Here is a 17,134-nt window from a genome sequence, read left to right as displayed (position 1 = left end):
TAAGATTTTGCTTCCCTTATGTTACAGCTCTAATATTTGTTGCACACATATTTAGAATTGCTATGTATTTTTGGTGGACTGAACCTTTTGTCATTACGTAATGTCCTTTTTTGTCTCTGGTAATTTTATTTTGAAGTCCACTTCATCTGATTTTAATATAGCTACTCTTGTTTTCCATTGATTATTATTTGCAAGATATACCATTTTCCATCCTTTTACTTTCAACCTGCCTATATGGCTGTATTTGAAGTGAGCTATTTATAGAGAGCATATAGTCATGTTTTAATCTACTCTGTCCATATCTGTCTTTTGTTTATTTAGACAAATAAGTCTAAATTTAAGTCTGTCATTTTATTTTTTGTATTCTGTTGTTCATCTGTCTTCTCTTTCCTGCCCCATGTGGTTACTCCAACATACATTAAGGATTCCATCTCGATTTATCTGTAGTACGTTTTAGTGCATCTCCTTGTATAGCTTTTTTAGTAGCTGCTGTAGGTATTACATTATATACACCAAACATCACAGTCTCCTGGCATAATTATTTTACCAGTTTGAGAAGGATAGAAATCTTACCTCCCTTTTGTATCCCTTTTCTTTTCCCCATTTTAAATATAATGGTCCTAAATACCTCCTCTACATACATTTAGAATTATCTCAGATATTATAATTTTTGCTAGCCTTCTAAACATAATTTTTAAAACTCAAGAAGTAAAGTCTATTGCATTTTTTCCTATTTTTATCTCATTTTTTTTCCTTCCTGAAGTTCCAAGATTCCCCCTTTTATTTTTCCTAACAAATTCTCTAAGTTTGCCTTTATCTGAGAATATCTTGAATTTTTCCTTTATTGCTTGGAAATATTTTTGGTGGACACAGGGTTGACAGGTCATTTCGCACTTGAAAAATGTGCCACTTCCATCTGGTCTCCATGGTTTCTGATGAGAAATATGCTGTCACATAAAAATCCTTTTCTATATAAGGTTTTCTCTTGCTATCTGTAAGACCTTTTCTTTAATTTCCAGAAGTTTCACTGTAATGTGTCTTATTGCAGATTACTTTGGGTTTATCTTGTTTTCGGTTTACGTACATTCTTTAATCTGTAAGTTTATGCTTTTTGCCAAATTTGGGAAGTGTTTAGCCATTACTTTTTTAAGTACTTTTTCAGTCATGCCCTCTTTTCCTTCACTTTCTAAGACTCCAACAATACAAATGTCAGCTATTCTGTTATAGTTTCACAGGTCCCTAAGATGCTGTTTGTTTGTTTCAGTCTATTTGTTTTTCTTTAGTTTATTTTTTCTCTGTTGATCAGATTTATGAGGAATAACAAGGGAATATTATGAAAAACTTCATGGTCAATTTTGTCTCAAAAAGTATGTGCTAAAAATAAAGTCAATTGAATTCAGCCTGAAACATAACTGAGATAGCTGACAAACAAGAGATGAGTAGTACTTTATTTCAAGTTGGCTTTTACAGCAACTAATCTTTGAGTTATTGAAGCAAAGCTGGGACAACAAGCAAGCACAGAGACATTCTACACTTAACGAGCCGTCTCTGCTCCTGGTTCTGATTTTTAAAAATCATAAAAAGGTGAAAAAAAAAAGCTATAATCCTCTAGGAGAAATGGAAATTTGGTGATTTATTCTCCTAAAGCCATGAACAGAAGTGTTTAATACTAATTGATCTAATGATGAAAGTTTGGTTCCCACCATTCTTTATATTCAATTTTTATGCTATTTACATTTAACCAAAAATTCTTTTAGGCCAATATCCATAGAGTACATGTGGATATAAAACTAAAACATAAAATACATACGTAACACAGTGCCAAAAATATATACCTTAAGTGGGTCTGCTAGCTCCGATAGTTGATTAATTTTGAATTTAATTGCATCATACTTATTTTCTGCTTCTATTTTCAGACTTTTAAGATGCTCCATATTTTCTTTTTGTTGCTCCATATGTTCCTCAACCATTTTCATTTTGCTTTTATTTTCCTGAGCTTCATCTTCCTGATAAAATTTAAACAGCATATAGGGTTAATTAAAATACTTTAAGTTTTCAAATAGAAGAAACATAAAAATAATTCTGAGAGAGGAGAAACTATAGGCTATATGCAAATCAGATCAAATACAAATAGAAAGAACACTAGAATATTTTTATACTCTTAATGGTAAATTAGGAAGTAGAGGAAAACAAGCTGAAAAATCAGAAGGGATGATATTTAGGAGACAATATTCTGCCTAAGATCATAATCAAAAAGAATAACTTTCATTCTATCTATTCATTTTTTCCAAACTATACAATATATATCTTGTGCCAGAGAATATGTTAGATGCTAAGTAAACAAACATAAATAAGATATTATCCATATGTTTAAGAAATTTAGTTGGCCAGGTGCAGTGGCTCATGCGTGTAATCCCAGCACTTTGGGAGGCCGACACGGGTGGATCACCTAAGAACAGGAGTTTGAGACCAGCCTGACCAACAGGGTGAAAGCCTGTCTTTACTAAATAAAAAATTAGCCGGGTGTGGTGGTACATGCCTGTGTGATCCCAGCTACTTGGGAGGCTGAGGCAGGAGAATTGCTTGAACCCGGGAGGCAGAGGTTGCAGTGAGCCAAGATTGCACCACTGCACTTCAGCCTGGGCAACAAGAGTGATACTCCGTCTCAAAATAATAATAATAATAATAATAATAATAATAATAATACAAAAATTTAGTCTATCAAAAAAAGGAATTAAAGCAGAAAAATAAAAAGCAGAAAGTGAAAAGACTGCTAGTAAAAAATGGAGACAAATTCTAATCAGGGTAAAGCTTCACTAGCACTGAGACTTATTCCATTTTGCGCACTGTTGTATTCCTTAGCAGTTAATATGCTTCCTGATACAGAGCAGACACTCGATAAATATTTATTCACTTTAACACAACTGTGCCATTTATCTAATTCACTGTTTACTGCAACTCAGAAAAAGCTAAGTGTCATAAACAGATTCCCGAAAAAAAGATTACAGTAAAAAATGTGTTGAATTAAAATGAAAAATACTGATTTGAAAAAAAGAAAAAAAACAAGACACCAACTAGAACTGACTAAAAGATGATCCTGACATCTGTGCCCATTCATATTGATACTGCTGAACTCTGAGAGTGCCTATGTGAAAAACACTATGCTCAACAGCAGGGTTTGATGGGCCCTTGCTTAGAAATACAATTAAGTTTTGGTAAAGTTTTTTTCCATGTGATAGGAGACAAAATCAATTATTATGCATGAAAGTTATAGATACACAAAACATTAAAAAATATGAAGGCTGTATACCAGGTAGTTTTTACCTTCTTGGTGAATGGAGACAGCAATCATAAAGAGTAGCTTCAATTAAAAGAACTTTCTAAAAAAGCTGAGTTGATGCCATTAACCTAAATGGTGGCTTTACCCTTTAATATTACATTTAAATTGAAAAAAAGTATTTTACCAAAGTTGCAATATCTACAGACTGGTGTTCTTCTATGTTCTCAAGTTCCCGAATTTCAGAAATATTTTTTCTTATTTTCATCTAAAAGAAAAGTATTTGGATTTTAGTAACATAAAAAAAAATTTAAACCAAAAACCTTGGAAAGGATTCATTAATCTACAAAGCTCTATAATGATGATACAGAAGGATTCCATAATTAATGAAAGGGGTACATCAGTATTAAATCAACCAAAGGAAATGACGTACAAATTCTGCCATATCATTCTTATATACTAATCCATTCCCATGCAAAAGAGATGTAAGTAATCCATCTTAGCATTTTAAATGATGGCACTGTTGAGTCCAACGAGAAAAATTTTTCTGAAACATCCAAAGTCTCAAGTTATGGAATGATTATTCTAATCCAGTGGTTTTCAAAATATGATCCAAGTAACCTGTGGGGGTTTCTGATATCCTTTCAGATGGTCTGTGAAGCCAAAACTATTTTCATAAAAACAATTAGACATTATTTGCCACTTTTATTAGCATTTTCTCATGAGCATATATAAAGTTTATAAATATATGATTTGTAATACCACAACAGACTGAATGCAAAAACTGATATAACTATTTAATTGAATTTTATTAAACTTGGACATCAGATACTTAAAAAATATTCCAATCTTCTCACAAAATCTTTTTGGTTTCAAAGCTTTGTTTTTTTAAATAAAAACTATTTCTGTTAACTAAGTTTATTACTATTTTTAAATGAATTGATATGGTTTGGCTGTGTCCCTACCCAGATCTCACCTTGAATTTAAGTTCCCATAATCCCATGTGTTGTGGGAGGGACCTGATGGGAGATAATTGAACCATGGAGGAAGCTTCCCCCCTACTGTTCTTGTGGTAGTAAGTCTCATGAGATTTGATGGTTTTATAAGGCGTTTCCCCTTTTGCTTGGCTCTCTTTCTCTCATGGCTGCCGCCACGTAAGATGTGCCTTTTGCCTTCCGCCATGATTGTGAGGCCTCCCCAACCATGTGAAACTGTCAGTCCATTAAACCTCTTTTTCTTTATTAATTACCCAGTCTTGGGTATGTCTTTATTAGCAGTGTGAAAACAGACTAATACATGAATTAATAAATATTCTTAAATTTTGTTTTAATTTTTAAAAATGTAAACGTTGACAGATATACCCACATAAATGAAAGCTCTTTGATGAGTGTAAAGGGGCTTGAGGCCAAAAGGTTTGAGAATTGCTTGGAGTCAATAATGGGATCTTAAAATCAACTTGGTAGTAGTAAGTTGAAAAAAACAAAAGAAGGTTTATTATTATTATTTTTTTACCTTTAGTTCTTTATAATGTAGTTGGCACCTTTTAAGAAGTTCCTCATTGTGTTTAATATCTATTTCAAGGGCAGATAAATGTTGCTGAAGATTTAATATCTGGGCCGTCTTATTTTCAACCTCATTCTCCAAGTCACTTGATAGGAAAGGAGAAGATAAAAAATACTTTAAATCTTTTTCTCAATATTACAAATACTTTAGACCTTTACAAAGAAAGCCTTATTTATAGTAAGTTATGTGCAAAATCCTTTTCAGTTAAACCAGTTCTATAATCCTACCAAGCTATTAATCATGAAAATCTATTGCAGACATTTCAAAAAACATTCTAAACAGGAATCAAGTTTTACTTATTTCCTTAACAAGTAGAGTTGACTCTTGAACAATGCAGGGTTTGAAATATGTGGGTCCACTTATACACAGATTTTCTTCTGCCTCTGCCGCCCCTGAGACAGTAAGACCAACCACTCCTTTTCCTCAGCTTATTCAATGTGAAGACAATAAGGATAAAGACCTTAATGATGATCTACTTTTATTTAATTAATAGTAAATATATTTTCTCTTCGTTATGATTTTAACATACTCTTTTCTGTAGCTAACTGTATTGTAAGAATATATGATATACTGTATGGTATCATATACTGTATTTGTAGTATATTGTATAATATACTGTACTGTATATACTGTATTATAAGAATACAGTACATAATACATATAACATCTAAAATATATATTAATCGGCTATTTATATTATCAGTAAGGCTTCCAGTCAACAGTAGGCTATTAAGTTTTTGGGGAGTTAAAAGTTATATAGACTTTGACTGCATTGGGGGTCAGTGCCCCTAACCTCTGCACTGTTCAAGGGTCAAATATACTTATGACTTATGTGTGCCAGTATTATGCATAGTGGTAAACAGAAGTAGAAACAGAATTAAGATGTAACTCCAAAAAAAAAAAAAAAACCAGGAAATAAACTATAACATTAAAATGTGAACAGGACACTAGATTATATATCCATAGTACTACAGGAGCATAAGAGTTAATCTGGGAGAAGAGATAACTGAATTGTATTCTCTAAATTTTTCATCAGCTGGACCAACTAGGGGAGAAGATAAAAAGAAATACAAAAAGGCACAGAGAGTGATTAAAACAGATAAAACTAATAGCTTAATACTTCTGTTGGTGAATAAACACAACAAATGTGTGAGGAGTGAAGGGGAAGAAGAGGATGACAATAAGAAGATATGGAGAATAAATAAAGTACCAGATTCCAAATTCATAAAAATTAGTCTCCATACAGCAGAGTCAACTGGCTTCAGAAGTGATCTTTTCCTCACTAATCCAAGTATCTGTCTTCCAAAGCTTTGTGCTTGGTGGAAGAGAACTACCTTTGCAGTTAAGAACAACTTTTCCCTGGTCTGGGGGATATTCCCTGGAGCTGGCCATATTCCACTAAGATGAATATTTCTCCACATTTTAACATCTCTGAAATCTGAAACCATTTTGCAGTTCGTGGTTCAATTAGCATTTATTTCCTTTTTACTGGTACATAAAATAATAGTATATACAACATTTACTGGTATGTAAAACAACTGTGCTACCTTGCTAGAATTTTTAAATTACAAAAAAAGGCTCAATAAATGTTAGCTGAATAAATGATAAAAATGTGGAAAGGAAGAGAATAGCGCAATTTCTGATAAAAATGGGGCCAGGTGCAAAAATTTAATATGGGTCCTCAGGATTTAATATGAAATATTTATCATATATAAACCTAAACTTTTATTAACAAATAGTAATTTTGCTAAAAAAAAAATTGCAGCTGGGCACGGTGGCTCACGCCTGTAATCTCAGCACTTTGGGAGGCTGAGGCGGGCAGATCACTTGAGGTCAGGAGTTCAAGACCAGCCTGATCAATATGGCGAAACCTTGTCTCTACCAAAAAGTGCAGAAATTAGCTGGGTGTGGTGGCACGTGCCTGTAGTCCCAGCTTCTCGGGAGGCTGAGGCAGGAAATAACTTGAACCCAGGAGGCGGAGGTTGCAGTGAGCCAAGATTGCACCACTGCACTCCAGCCTGATCGACAGAGTGAGACCCTGTCTCAAAAAAATAAAATTAAAATTAAAAAAATAAATTGCCAGGCTGGGTGCGGTGGCTTACCCCTGTAATCTCAGCACTTTAGGAGGTGGAGGTGGGTAGATCACTTGAAGCCAGGAGTTTGAGACCAGCCTGGTCAATATGGTGAAACCCTGTCTCCACAAACATTAGTTGGGCATGGTGGCGCTTGCCTGTACTCCCAGGTACTCAGGTGGCTGAGGCACAGGAATCACTTGAACACCGGAGGCAGAGGCTGCAGTGAGCCAAGATCCTGCCACTGCACTCTAGCCTAGGTGACAGAGTGAGACCCTGTCTCAAAAAAACAAAAAAAATTGCCAAGTAAACAAACTTCGGAAACTACAGCCTAAGCCAAAAATGAAAACCAACAAAATAAGCAAGGCAATATTGTCATTATACAATTTTTCTGAACATATAGAATAAATTTAAGCAATCAATGTAACTTTAATAAAACTAATAAATTTTACAACTTTGTTTTTACTGGGTAAAACTAATTCCTATACATTTTCATATAGTGTTCCTCCTTAGTTTTTTTTACTGAGTTTTTACATAGAGAACATGTTACCTAATGAAAAATATATTAAGCCTGAGCTGAGTATGTGAGTTGTTTGTGTGGGATGAATACATCTTTCCTGACAGCCTATCTAAAATAGTATACTCGTCACTCTCTTGCCCCACACTATGCTTTATTTGTCTCCACAGCACTGATCACCACCTAACCTAGTATTCATTTATAGTCTATCTTCCCCTAAATTTAAGATCCAGTAGAGAAATTTTGTATATTAATACTTTGTTTCCTGATGTGTCTTGTGCCTTGATTAGTGCCTGGAATATTAGATACCCATTAAGTATTTGTTGTTTGAAAGAACAAATAAAAGAAGAAAATTTTAAAGAGCATACTTCAGAAGATTACATTAAAATGTTATAGCATTTTAACAATTCAAAAATTCACAGGTAATTTTTTTTATGAACCACGCTGGTAATCATTCTAAGGGTTTGTTACACATTATGTATACTTTTGTAACTGAAAACTGCATTGAGATAATAAACAAAAGCAAGTGCCAGAACACCAAGGTGCTAGTCATTCAACTTTTTCTATTGCTAATTGTTTTACTAAACTTTCCAATATCCATTATGGTTATTTTCCTTTATTCTGCTCTCATAATCACATAAAAATGACTAGAAGAAATCTATTTCAACAAAACTCTCATTTCCCCTACACATACAAGTCATTTATAATTCTTTTTTTTTTTTCCTGCTCAGTTGTCTTAGATATTTCTTTTACTTAAGTCCTAAGTTCTTCTACTGAAGATCTTCTAAGTCATTAATTCAGGCCCAAACCATCAATTCATCAACTGAATGAATTCAGTTAAGAAATCATGGGGTTGTTTTTTGATACCAAAATTTCTTTTTGCATGCTCATGAATCTCTTAATAGTTTTTCATTTAACTTCTCAATTTGTCTATTCTAGTAGCTGTATTTTCCTAGGCATGTGTTCTAATCATGTCAGTTGATCTTCTTTCTAGAACTGTGTACCTCAAAGTACCAATCAGGGACATTATAAGGAGCTTGAGCCAGAATGTAAACCAGCCTGCTGTATCCTCTCTGAGACAAATAGGCAAAACTAAACAGTGAGCACAGTGATGTAGCTGATTTACATTGAGTCAAGCTCCTATCTCCTTGAGGACAAGTAACAAATAGTGTACAAATGATCCAGTTGAGGGAATACGTTCTGGATTATCAGTCCTGAATGCCGTTGTTAAAGTGATGATGCAAGATAACTGTCAACCTCGAATTCTATGACTAGCTAAGTGATGTTTTAAGACCAAGCACTGAGATAGATTACTCACGTCCTCACTGAAACAACCACTAAAAGAGTAATATGAAAGAAAATGAACCCCAAAGGAAGCAGTGGGAATAATACAGTAAAGCTAAACTTGACTCTAACCTTATTTCAGAATCCACATCTCTGCTTAGGAACTTAGGTCTTGTATTTTCAGATGAATAATAACGTCCTGCAAAAACTTGATCACCATCAGCAGTAAAAGCTTCTCTACAATTTTTGGGTGGCTTTTGGGACTGCATTACTGCACGAGCTACAGAATTATTCTAAAAGAATAGAAGAAAATAAATTTTTTAAGACGATGTGAAAATTTTTCTGATGTACAGAATTTCAAAATGTTACTCGTCCTTATTATTTTAATATGATTCAAGTATTCTTTTTAAAACATTCAAATAATTTCATAAAGTTAAATATAAGAATTTAAAAAACTTTCAAGGTTAGAAGAATTAAAACTATTTAAAAAGCCTTAAAACAGTTTAGTAAACAATGCTTCATGACAAATTGGTGTATATTTATTTTTAAATTCACATATTGCTATCTATTTAAAAGTTAAAACTATTCTAAGTGCTTTTTAATGTGAAAATATAGACTTTAGACCAGTTCATAGTAATTATTTTTTCTAAATGACTTTTACACCCTAGAAAAGATATGAATGAATAGCAAATTCCAATAAAAGATTAACATACTGAAATATGTAGGGAAAGTCTGGAAATATTTAAGCCCTGGAGGAAGTAAAAGAAGATTAGATTAATTAAGGCCTAATCAACCTCTCTGGGGACAGACCTTTACAACAACGCTTCATTATTTTTTTTCAAGTACCATTCTAAAATATGAGTAGAACCCACAAATAATTACAATATGAACATATGTATATGTATATATACACACACACACACACACACATTTGAGTTATCTAGACCCTTCTTAGCATCTATCAATGAGAAAAAAGACTTTTGTCTTGATTACAGATTTGTTTTAAATAATGAGACAATATAAATCACCTTGTCCCTTCTCAGCAAATTTATGCCAACAGAGGAAACAAAATATGGTGATCTAATCTAACAAGCACATAAAAACGCCTACACAGATAAACAGTAAATATTGATTTATCTAACAGAGTACAAAGTTATATGAAAAAGAAGTCATAAGATATCAAGCAAAATATTTCATTTAAGTAGAATAATACAGATATCTGTAAGGGCAAATAAAAAATAAATTTGGCAGCCAAACAAAAATGAACAAAAAAAGTTATAGCACCATGCACCAAAAGAATAATATGCACTTGTGAAATGATTTTATAAAGAACAGCTGAAAGTTATAAAGTTCCATGGGGCAGAAAACGTACAAATCAACCAGTTTCTATATTATCCTATAGATTTTCCTATCAGGTAAAAGTACCATAGCGAAACACATCAACAACTCTATGATAAAAGGGGAATAGGAATTTATATAATTATCTTCAGTTTTAAAAATTTAACAATAACATCAAATACAGCAAAGATCTGGAGGTCTTACTTTGATTAGTAGCACTGTCTCTATGCCTCTCATGTCAATTAGGCTATTTGCCACAACCGCATTATCTATTTCTAAAGCTGTCAGAACTGTTGGAAAGTCTGGATGATAAGCAGCTCTAGGAGACAAAAATACAGAAGGATTAACTTAGCAAATTTTAATTATAAATATATACATATGAAAATTGTATATATATATAATAGAGTATATATATTTCCATATATATTTGTAATGGGGGAAATTATAAATAACAAGACAATATCAAATATCTGGTAACATTTGAAAACATAGCTGTATAGGTTTATTTATTTAGCATTTATATAATACTATGTGCTAGGCACTGTTATAAGCATGTTACAAATATTAGCTCATTCAATCCTCATAACAACCACATAAGATAAATAGTATTATTCTCTCCACATTTTTTTCAGATGAGGATGCTTCAGAGAGTTGAGTATGTTCCCCAACGTCACGAAGCTACTTATGTAACTGGGCTAGGATTTAACCCAGGCAGCTCAGCTCTAGAGTCCAGATTCTTAATCAGTATGCCCTGCTGCCTACTATAATTAATAATTACAATTTCCTTAAATCTCATACAGTTATCATACATAAGTCAATTATTTAAAATTCATTATAAATAGCTAAACAATCTTTTCCCTGATATGAGAAAAGAAAAACTGAAGCAAAGTTTATTACCAACATAGAGGAAATATGAAAGAAAAGATATTCTTATGAATTGTAATTTGGGCTCATGAAAGAGACAATCTTTCAACTAAAATGTAAACATGTGAGCTATCAATAGCACTGAAAAATGAACATACTAAGAATAGGAGGTACAGGAGCAATGAATGGCTGAGGAGGAGGAGATGGTGGTAGCATTCTTAGTGCTTTCCTAGTCCTAGAATTCCAAAACAAAGTATCTTTGCATGCATGTTTTATACCTATTCATCCATTAATTCAACATATATTTAGTGAGCACCTACTCTGTGCCAGGTGCTGTTCCAGAGGATAAGGGGAGCAGTATACAAAACAGACTACACCCTGTTCATGGAGCTTACATTTTTTTGAAGGAAGACAGAGAATAAAGAAAAAGAAAGGAAAGGCAGCTTATGGTGCTTTTTTACACACACAAAAAAAGACGAGAAAAAGCGTCACTAAGGTAACACTGGGCAGATACCTGAGGAAATGATATAGTCACATAAGTAACCTTAGAAGACCATTTCAGACAGAGGGAAGAGCAATCGCGAAGACCCTAAAAGGTGTGTCAGAGAAGCAAAGAGACAGATTGCCACAGTAGGCAGATCAGGGAGGGAAGTGTTTCTAGAGACAGGATAAGAAAGATGGTGAGAGGACAGATCATCCAGGCCTAGAGGTCACAGTCAGCCCTGTGATAAGGCAAACAGCAAAGTTTAGAGTCCTTTGAGCAGAGGCACAACATGACCTGACTTTACGTTGGCTGCTGTACTGAGACTGTGGTGCCAAGTAACCAGAAGCAGGGAGATCAGCCTGTGCAATTCTCAAGGGAAACATGATGATGGCGTGAGCCAGTAGAGTCACCACACAAGTGGTCAGATCTTGGATATATTTCTAAAGTACAGCCAGTAGGATGTGGGGTAGCAGAAAGGAGTCAAGAATGACTCTGCAATAGAGAAATGAAGATGGAGAAGATTACTGAAAGTGCAGGTTTTGGGGTGGAAATCGGGAGTATGGCTTTCAGACATGGTAAGTTTGAAATGCTTATTGGGCATCTAAGTGAAAAATATATATTAAGTATATTATATTATAGAGTTCAGAAGAAAAAGGCAACCTACAAACATAGTTTCACAGTCATCAATGTATGATCTATAAAGCCATGAAATCAGATGAGTTCACCTAGGGAGAAGTGCATACCAAGAAGAGTTCTGGAGCACTGGTACAGTCAGCAGTGAGGAGGAAGAAGCAAAAGATACCAAAAACGAACACCTAGAGAATTAGGAAAATGAGAAGAGTGAGGTCCTTGGTGCCAAGTGAAAAAGTGTTTCAGGAAGAATGAAAGGATCAAGGGCAAATACTGCCAGTAAGTAAAATTAGTGAAGAGTAATGACTTTGAGTCAATTGAGTTAAGCAAAGTGAGGCTTGCTGATGCCTTGATAAGAGCTGTTTTGGTATGTGGTGAAATTATAAAGTCTGACTGGAGAAGGTTCAAGAAAGAAGGTAGAAAGAAATTAGAGAAACAGACAACTCCTTTGAGTTTTTCCTGAAAAGGGAAGCAGAGAAAAGTGACAGTAGCAGGTAAATGGCTTTTTAGGACAGAGTTCAGGTGGAAAAAAAACAAGGATAAAGAATGGGGTGTGGGTGCTCTAGAAATGTCAGGCAGTCAATGAAACAAAGTAGGGAACAAGGAGATAAAGAAAGGGAGTAGGAGTCTAAGAGTGGAGGATGTGGTAGGCAGTTCTGGTGAAATGTAGACTCTCGCTAGCCTGTTGAGAGCACAGGTTTTGACACTAGGAAGGAGTCACCATTTTGGGGCGGCCAAAGGCCATCATTACATGAAGCTGTTACTACCAGTTTCCTCTAAAGCGCCAAGTCACAACTACCTCTTCCTTTTGCTATTCGTCCCTGGGATTTACCTCATACTGGCTTATATTACAATTAATAGTATGTTGAGGGAGGATACAAAATTAGTCTAGCAGAGCCAAAAGTAGAAAGGAATATAAGTAATGAGATGTTGGTGACAGGGGACAAGGAGAAGATAATAGGACATAGGTTCACAAACAATGTTAAGCAGAAAGTCTAAACAAAACATACTGACAAAGGAAAAAGTGCACAGAAAATCTAGTCAAGTATAATAGGCCTCATTGGTAAGCAGAGTTACAGGACAAAATGATTTTTTTCATCCTAATTATACTTAAATCATTTGATAAAAAGATGTGATTTCTAAAGTCAAGTAAAAGGAAAAACACCACTAAGTTAAAATATAGGAAAAAAACATGATTAAAATTTGGTGTATTTTTATTTTATTTTTTTGAGACAGGACCTCCCTCTGTCACCTGGAGTGCAGTGGCACGATCACAGCCCACTGCAGCCTTGACTTCCAGGGCTCCAGTGATCCTCCCACCTCAGGCTCCTGAGTAGCTGGGACCACAGGCACATAGCACCATGCTCAGTTTATTTTTGTATTTTGGGTAGAGATGGCGTTTCACCACATTACCCAGGCTGGTCTTAAATGCCTGGGCTCAAATGATCCACGCGATTCAGCCTCCCAAAGTGCTGGGATTACAGGTGTGAGTCACCGTGACTGGTCTAAATTTGGTGTATTTTTAATTTCTCCAAATATAAGAAGATATAAAGTGAGAAGTTATAACAGACTATGAAGAGAGCTGTGGGGAGCACCAGAAGGAGATGAAGAAAAGCCCACAAAATAGGCTGAGAAACACCTAAAGAGTATGAGAACCAAGAAAATGGTGTCATAGTAACAAAAGGAATATGAAGTTTGAAGGAAGGTGTATTTAATAGTATCTAATGCTTAAGAGAAGGTAAATATCAACTGGATTCGGCAACAAGGAAATAACTTGAGAATGTAATTAACATTTAGGAACCAAGAGTGGTAAGTCTATAAGTGAATGCAGTCTCCCCTAGGAGAGGTGTATTTTTAAAAGAAGAAACGCAAATCAGAGACCTACCATGTTTAAAATGGAGAGAAAATTTAACAGGAAAGTTTAAGGCTCAGGAGAGGGCTGAAACAATTTTTTTAAATGGTTAATAGAGTCAGGCAAGAAAGTATGTGATTCAAGGCACAAGTAGACTAGCCTCAGACAGAAAGAATCTCTCTTGAGATGGGTGCACGATGTACAAATGCAGGCATAATAGCAGGAGTAGTAGTTTAGTAGCTTCTATGTCCTCTGAAAAGAAGAAACAAGACCATCTTTACAGGAAAGGAAAGCACATTTTCTGAATACTCCTTATGAGCTAGGCACCTTCCTAGGTACCTCTGTTAAGGTTATCTAGCGTAAGCCTAAATGACTGAAATGAGTCCTATGTATCTGATGCATTATAATACCCTAATAATATTTTACTATTATTTTCCACATTAAAATAATATAGCCAGTTTTTAAATTTAGCACTTGAACCATAATTCATACCGAAAAATTTCTTCAAACACAGAAAAAAATCACCCCTTCAAAACGTTTACAAGGCAGGTAAAGTTAACAGAATGTTAGACATACTCAATACTCTTGTCAATATCCTGTCAACACCCAAAAGGATTAGAATCTAGTTTCTTCCACAACTCCAACAACTTGTGTTTCAGCTACCTGCTCCTGAAGCCAAAACATGGACTTTGTCATCCCCTAGACCTGTTCCATTCAACTTGAATTTCAGCTACCTGCTCCTGAAGCCAAAACATGGACTTTGTCATCCCCTAGACCTGTTCCATTCAACTTGAATTTCTCACTCTTACCACAACCTCCTATCCTTCCAGACTTACCATGCATTTAAGCACATTCTCTAACTTCACTGAGGTGGGTCTAAACACTTTCTCGTAGGCCTCTCTTTCTTTAAACTAGTTTGTCCACAAAACACTCAACTGCTTCCCTTTTCCCTTTCTGCAGTACCTACCCACTCTAAAAAACTCTAATATTTATCTAACAGTACAGACTCTCCCTCCACTCACATCTCTAAAGAAACATTATTAGTGAAAAATCCTGCAGCCACTAGGCTTTTGTATCTTAAGGAGACTTTGAGTCAGCTTCCTCTCTCATTCTCCTTGGTAGCCAATCTAAACCCTTAAAGAAGGTACCTCCTAGCAACTCCTGAGGCCCTTGTTCTCAGCACATAAACTCACCTACTTCCAAGAAAACTGGCATTATGACACATACATTGGGTCCTTTGTCACATGTGTTTCGTGGCTAAGTGATTAGAAGCACAGGCTGGGACATACAACGTGCCAGCAAGGCAGTGCCAGGCACTCTTCTTCAGAGTCTTTGTGTCAGTTCACAGAGCAGGCCCCACCAGAACGGCCAGGACTATTCTCTTTGGTCCTAAAATGACAGTTCAGATTCAAGGAGGACATTCCTCACAATTGATGGCATCCTTCAGCTAGTCACTCCAACCAGAAACCTAGGAGTCATCCTGATTTTTCCTTCTCTTGCATTCAATTAACAAATTTTATTGATTTTGCCCAAATCTCTATGCTATGTTTCTTCCTATCAAAAATGCAAATGCTATTTTTTGCAGAATAACTCCCAATGTCATGCTTCCACGCATTTTGCACACAGAATTCTATTTGCCTACAAGGCAATTAACTTTTTCTATCACTTAACAAACTCATCAGTTAAAAGACTGATGATTTCTCAACTCCTCTCTGAATTCTTCCTTGATCTACCTATTAACATGAGTTAATTACACACACGAATTTACCAAATATGAGAGACATAGCATTAGACTTAATTAAAAAGAAGGTTTATTTTAAAAAGTGGAGATGGGAGAGAAAAGAAATTTTAAAATGTCATCTGGGAATAGATATATACATTCATTTTTATTTTTATTTTTGAGACACGGTCTCATTCTTCACCCAAGCTGGAGTGCAGTGGCATGACCTTGGCTCGCTGTATCACTACAACCTCCACCTCCTAGGCTCAAGCGATTCTCCCACCTCAGCCTTCCAAGTAGCTGGGACCACAGGCATACACCACCAAGCCTGGCTATTTTTTTGTATTTTTGGTAGACAGGTCTCTCCAAGTTGCCCAGGCTCGTCTTGAACTCCTGAGCTCAAGCAATCTGCCTACCTTGGCCTACCAAAGTGCTGGGATTACAGGCATGAGCCCCTGTGCCTGGCCTACATTCATTTTTAAAGTATTAGCCAGTAGTTAGCAAAGAAGCCAGTTTGGGTACTGAGCTCCCTTGAAAAGACTTGTTAAGGTCATCAAAGAACACAATTACTGCTCTTCACGGATTCTGTGAAACACCTTCAGAATTTAACTGTGTGTAATGGGTGCCAATGTTCTTTCTCAGGCCCTCCCTCTTAAATTGGTCATATCATTTTCCTCACTGGTGTAATTTCTAAGCCATACTACAACTGTTTCCCTGTAATGTCTCCCACATATAAGAACTTCAATGGTAGGGAGTATTTATCTATGTTTCTCTAATGCCTAGAACTAATACCTAGACAGAAATTAAAGTGGCTTGATGAAATTTTACAAATCAGTGGTAAAGATATGATTAACATTAAAAGTGTTTTAACTCTTTCCAATCTTGCATATGATTAAGCAAAGCCAGACACATATTCAATTACTAATGTCTTACCTGTGTCTTACATCATATATCTCATTACGAAACTCAGAAACTATTATCGGTGGCCGTGAGGTCCCTGGTAAATAAAACCTTTTCATGAGTGCCTGAAGGACCCTTTCATCAGCATGATTATGGCAACAATAGGCCTGCAGAAGCCCTTTTAAGCAAGATTCAATAGCCAAAGCAAGTTCTGGGTCCCGAAGATGAATGCAAGCTCCTAAAAGTGAGAGAAAATTATAGAAGGGCTCATAAATACTTATTTTGAAATATTAACATCCTCCTCTTTAATTATAGCATATAAATGACTTATATTTTTATATAAAGCAGTTTTAATGACATTACAGATCATTTAATCATAGTTTATAAATGATTTAACATACTTTTATATAAAGCAGTTTAAATGATATTTTAACTGAATGGGAAATCCCCTATACCCATAGGATACAATGGAGAGAAAATCCACCAAATCCTGTGAAAAAAATTGTCCCACTCTAATGTAAATCAACGGTGGCTTTTCTATGTTCAGTTTATACTATTCTAGCCTTCCAATGGGGTTCTGAAAATCAAACGATTTTCAAAGTCCTTAATGGGATGTGAAAAAAAAAAGCCTCA

The 17,134-nt window shown here is 35.1% G+C and overlaps 1 protein-coding gene across 7 annotated transcripts in view; it reads right to left on the bottom strand.

The window, feature by feature from the left end:
* SMC6 (structural maintenance of chromosomes 6) overlaps window positions 1-17,134 on the bottom strand; it is a 132,210-nt gene that overhangs the window by 30,559 nt on the left and 84,517 nt on the right. For all 7 annotated transcript variants that reach the window (XR_010109222.1, XM_055108227.2, XM_055108225.2 and 4 more), the window contains 6 exons: window positions 16,535-16,739; window positions 10,256-10,370; window positions 8,846-9,006; window positions 4,790-4,925; window positions 3,465-3,545; window positions 1,836-2,006 (listed from right to left, as the gene is read on the bottom strand). Coding sequence is in view for 6 of the 7 variants with exons in the window: in XM_055108227.2 (XP_054964202.1) it covers window positions 1,836-2,006; window positions 3,465-3,545; window positions 4,790-4,925; window positions 8,846-9,006; window positions 10,256-10,370; window positions 16,535-16,739 (869 nt within the window). In the remaining variant the exon portion in view is untranslated. The remainder of the gene's footprint in view (window positions 1-1,835; window positions 2,007-3,464; window positions 3,546-4,789; window positions 4,926-8,845; window positions 9,007-10,255; window positions 10,371-16,534; window positions 16,740-17,134) is intronic.

The sequence above is a fragment of the Pan paniscus genome, chromosome 12 (assembly GCF_029289425.2).
Source record: "Pan paniscus chromosome 12, NHGRI_mPanPan1-v2.0_pri, whole genome shotgun sequence".
Lineage (NCBI taxonomy): Eukaryota > Metazoa > Chordata > Mammalia > Primates > Hominidae > Pan > Pan paniscus.
Note: the sequence above shows the minus strand (reverse complement) of the source record. Positions and strands in the feature narration are given on the sequence as shown.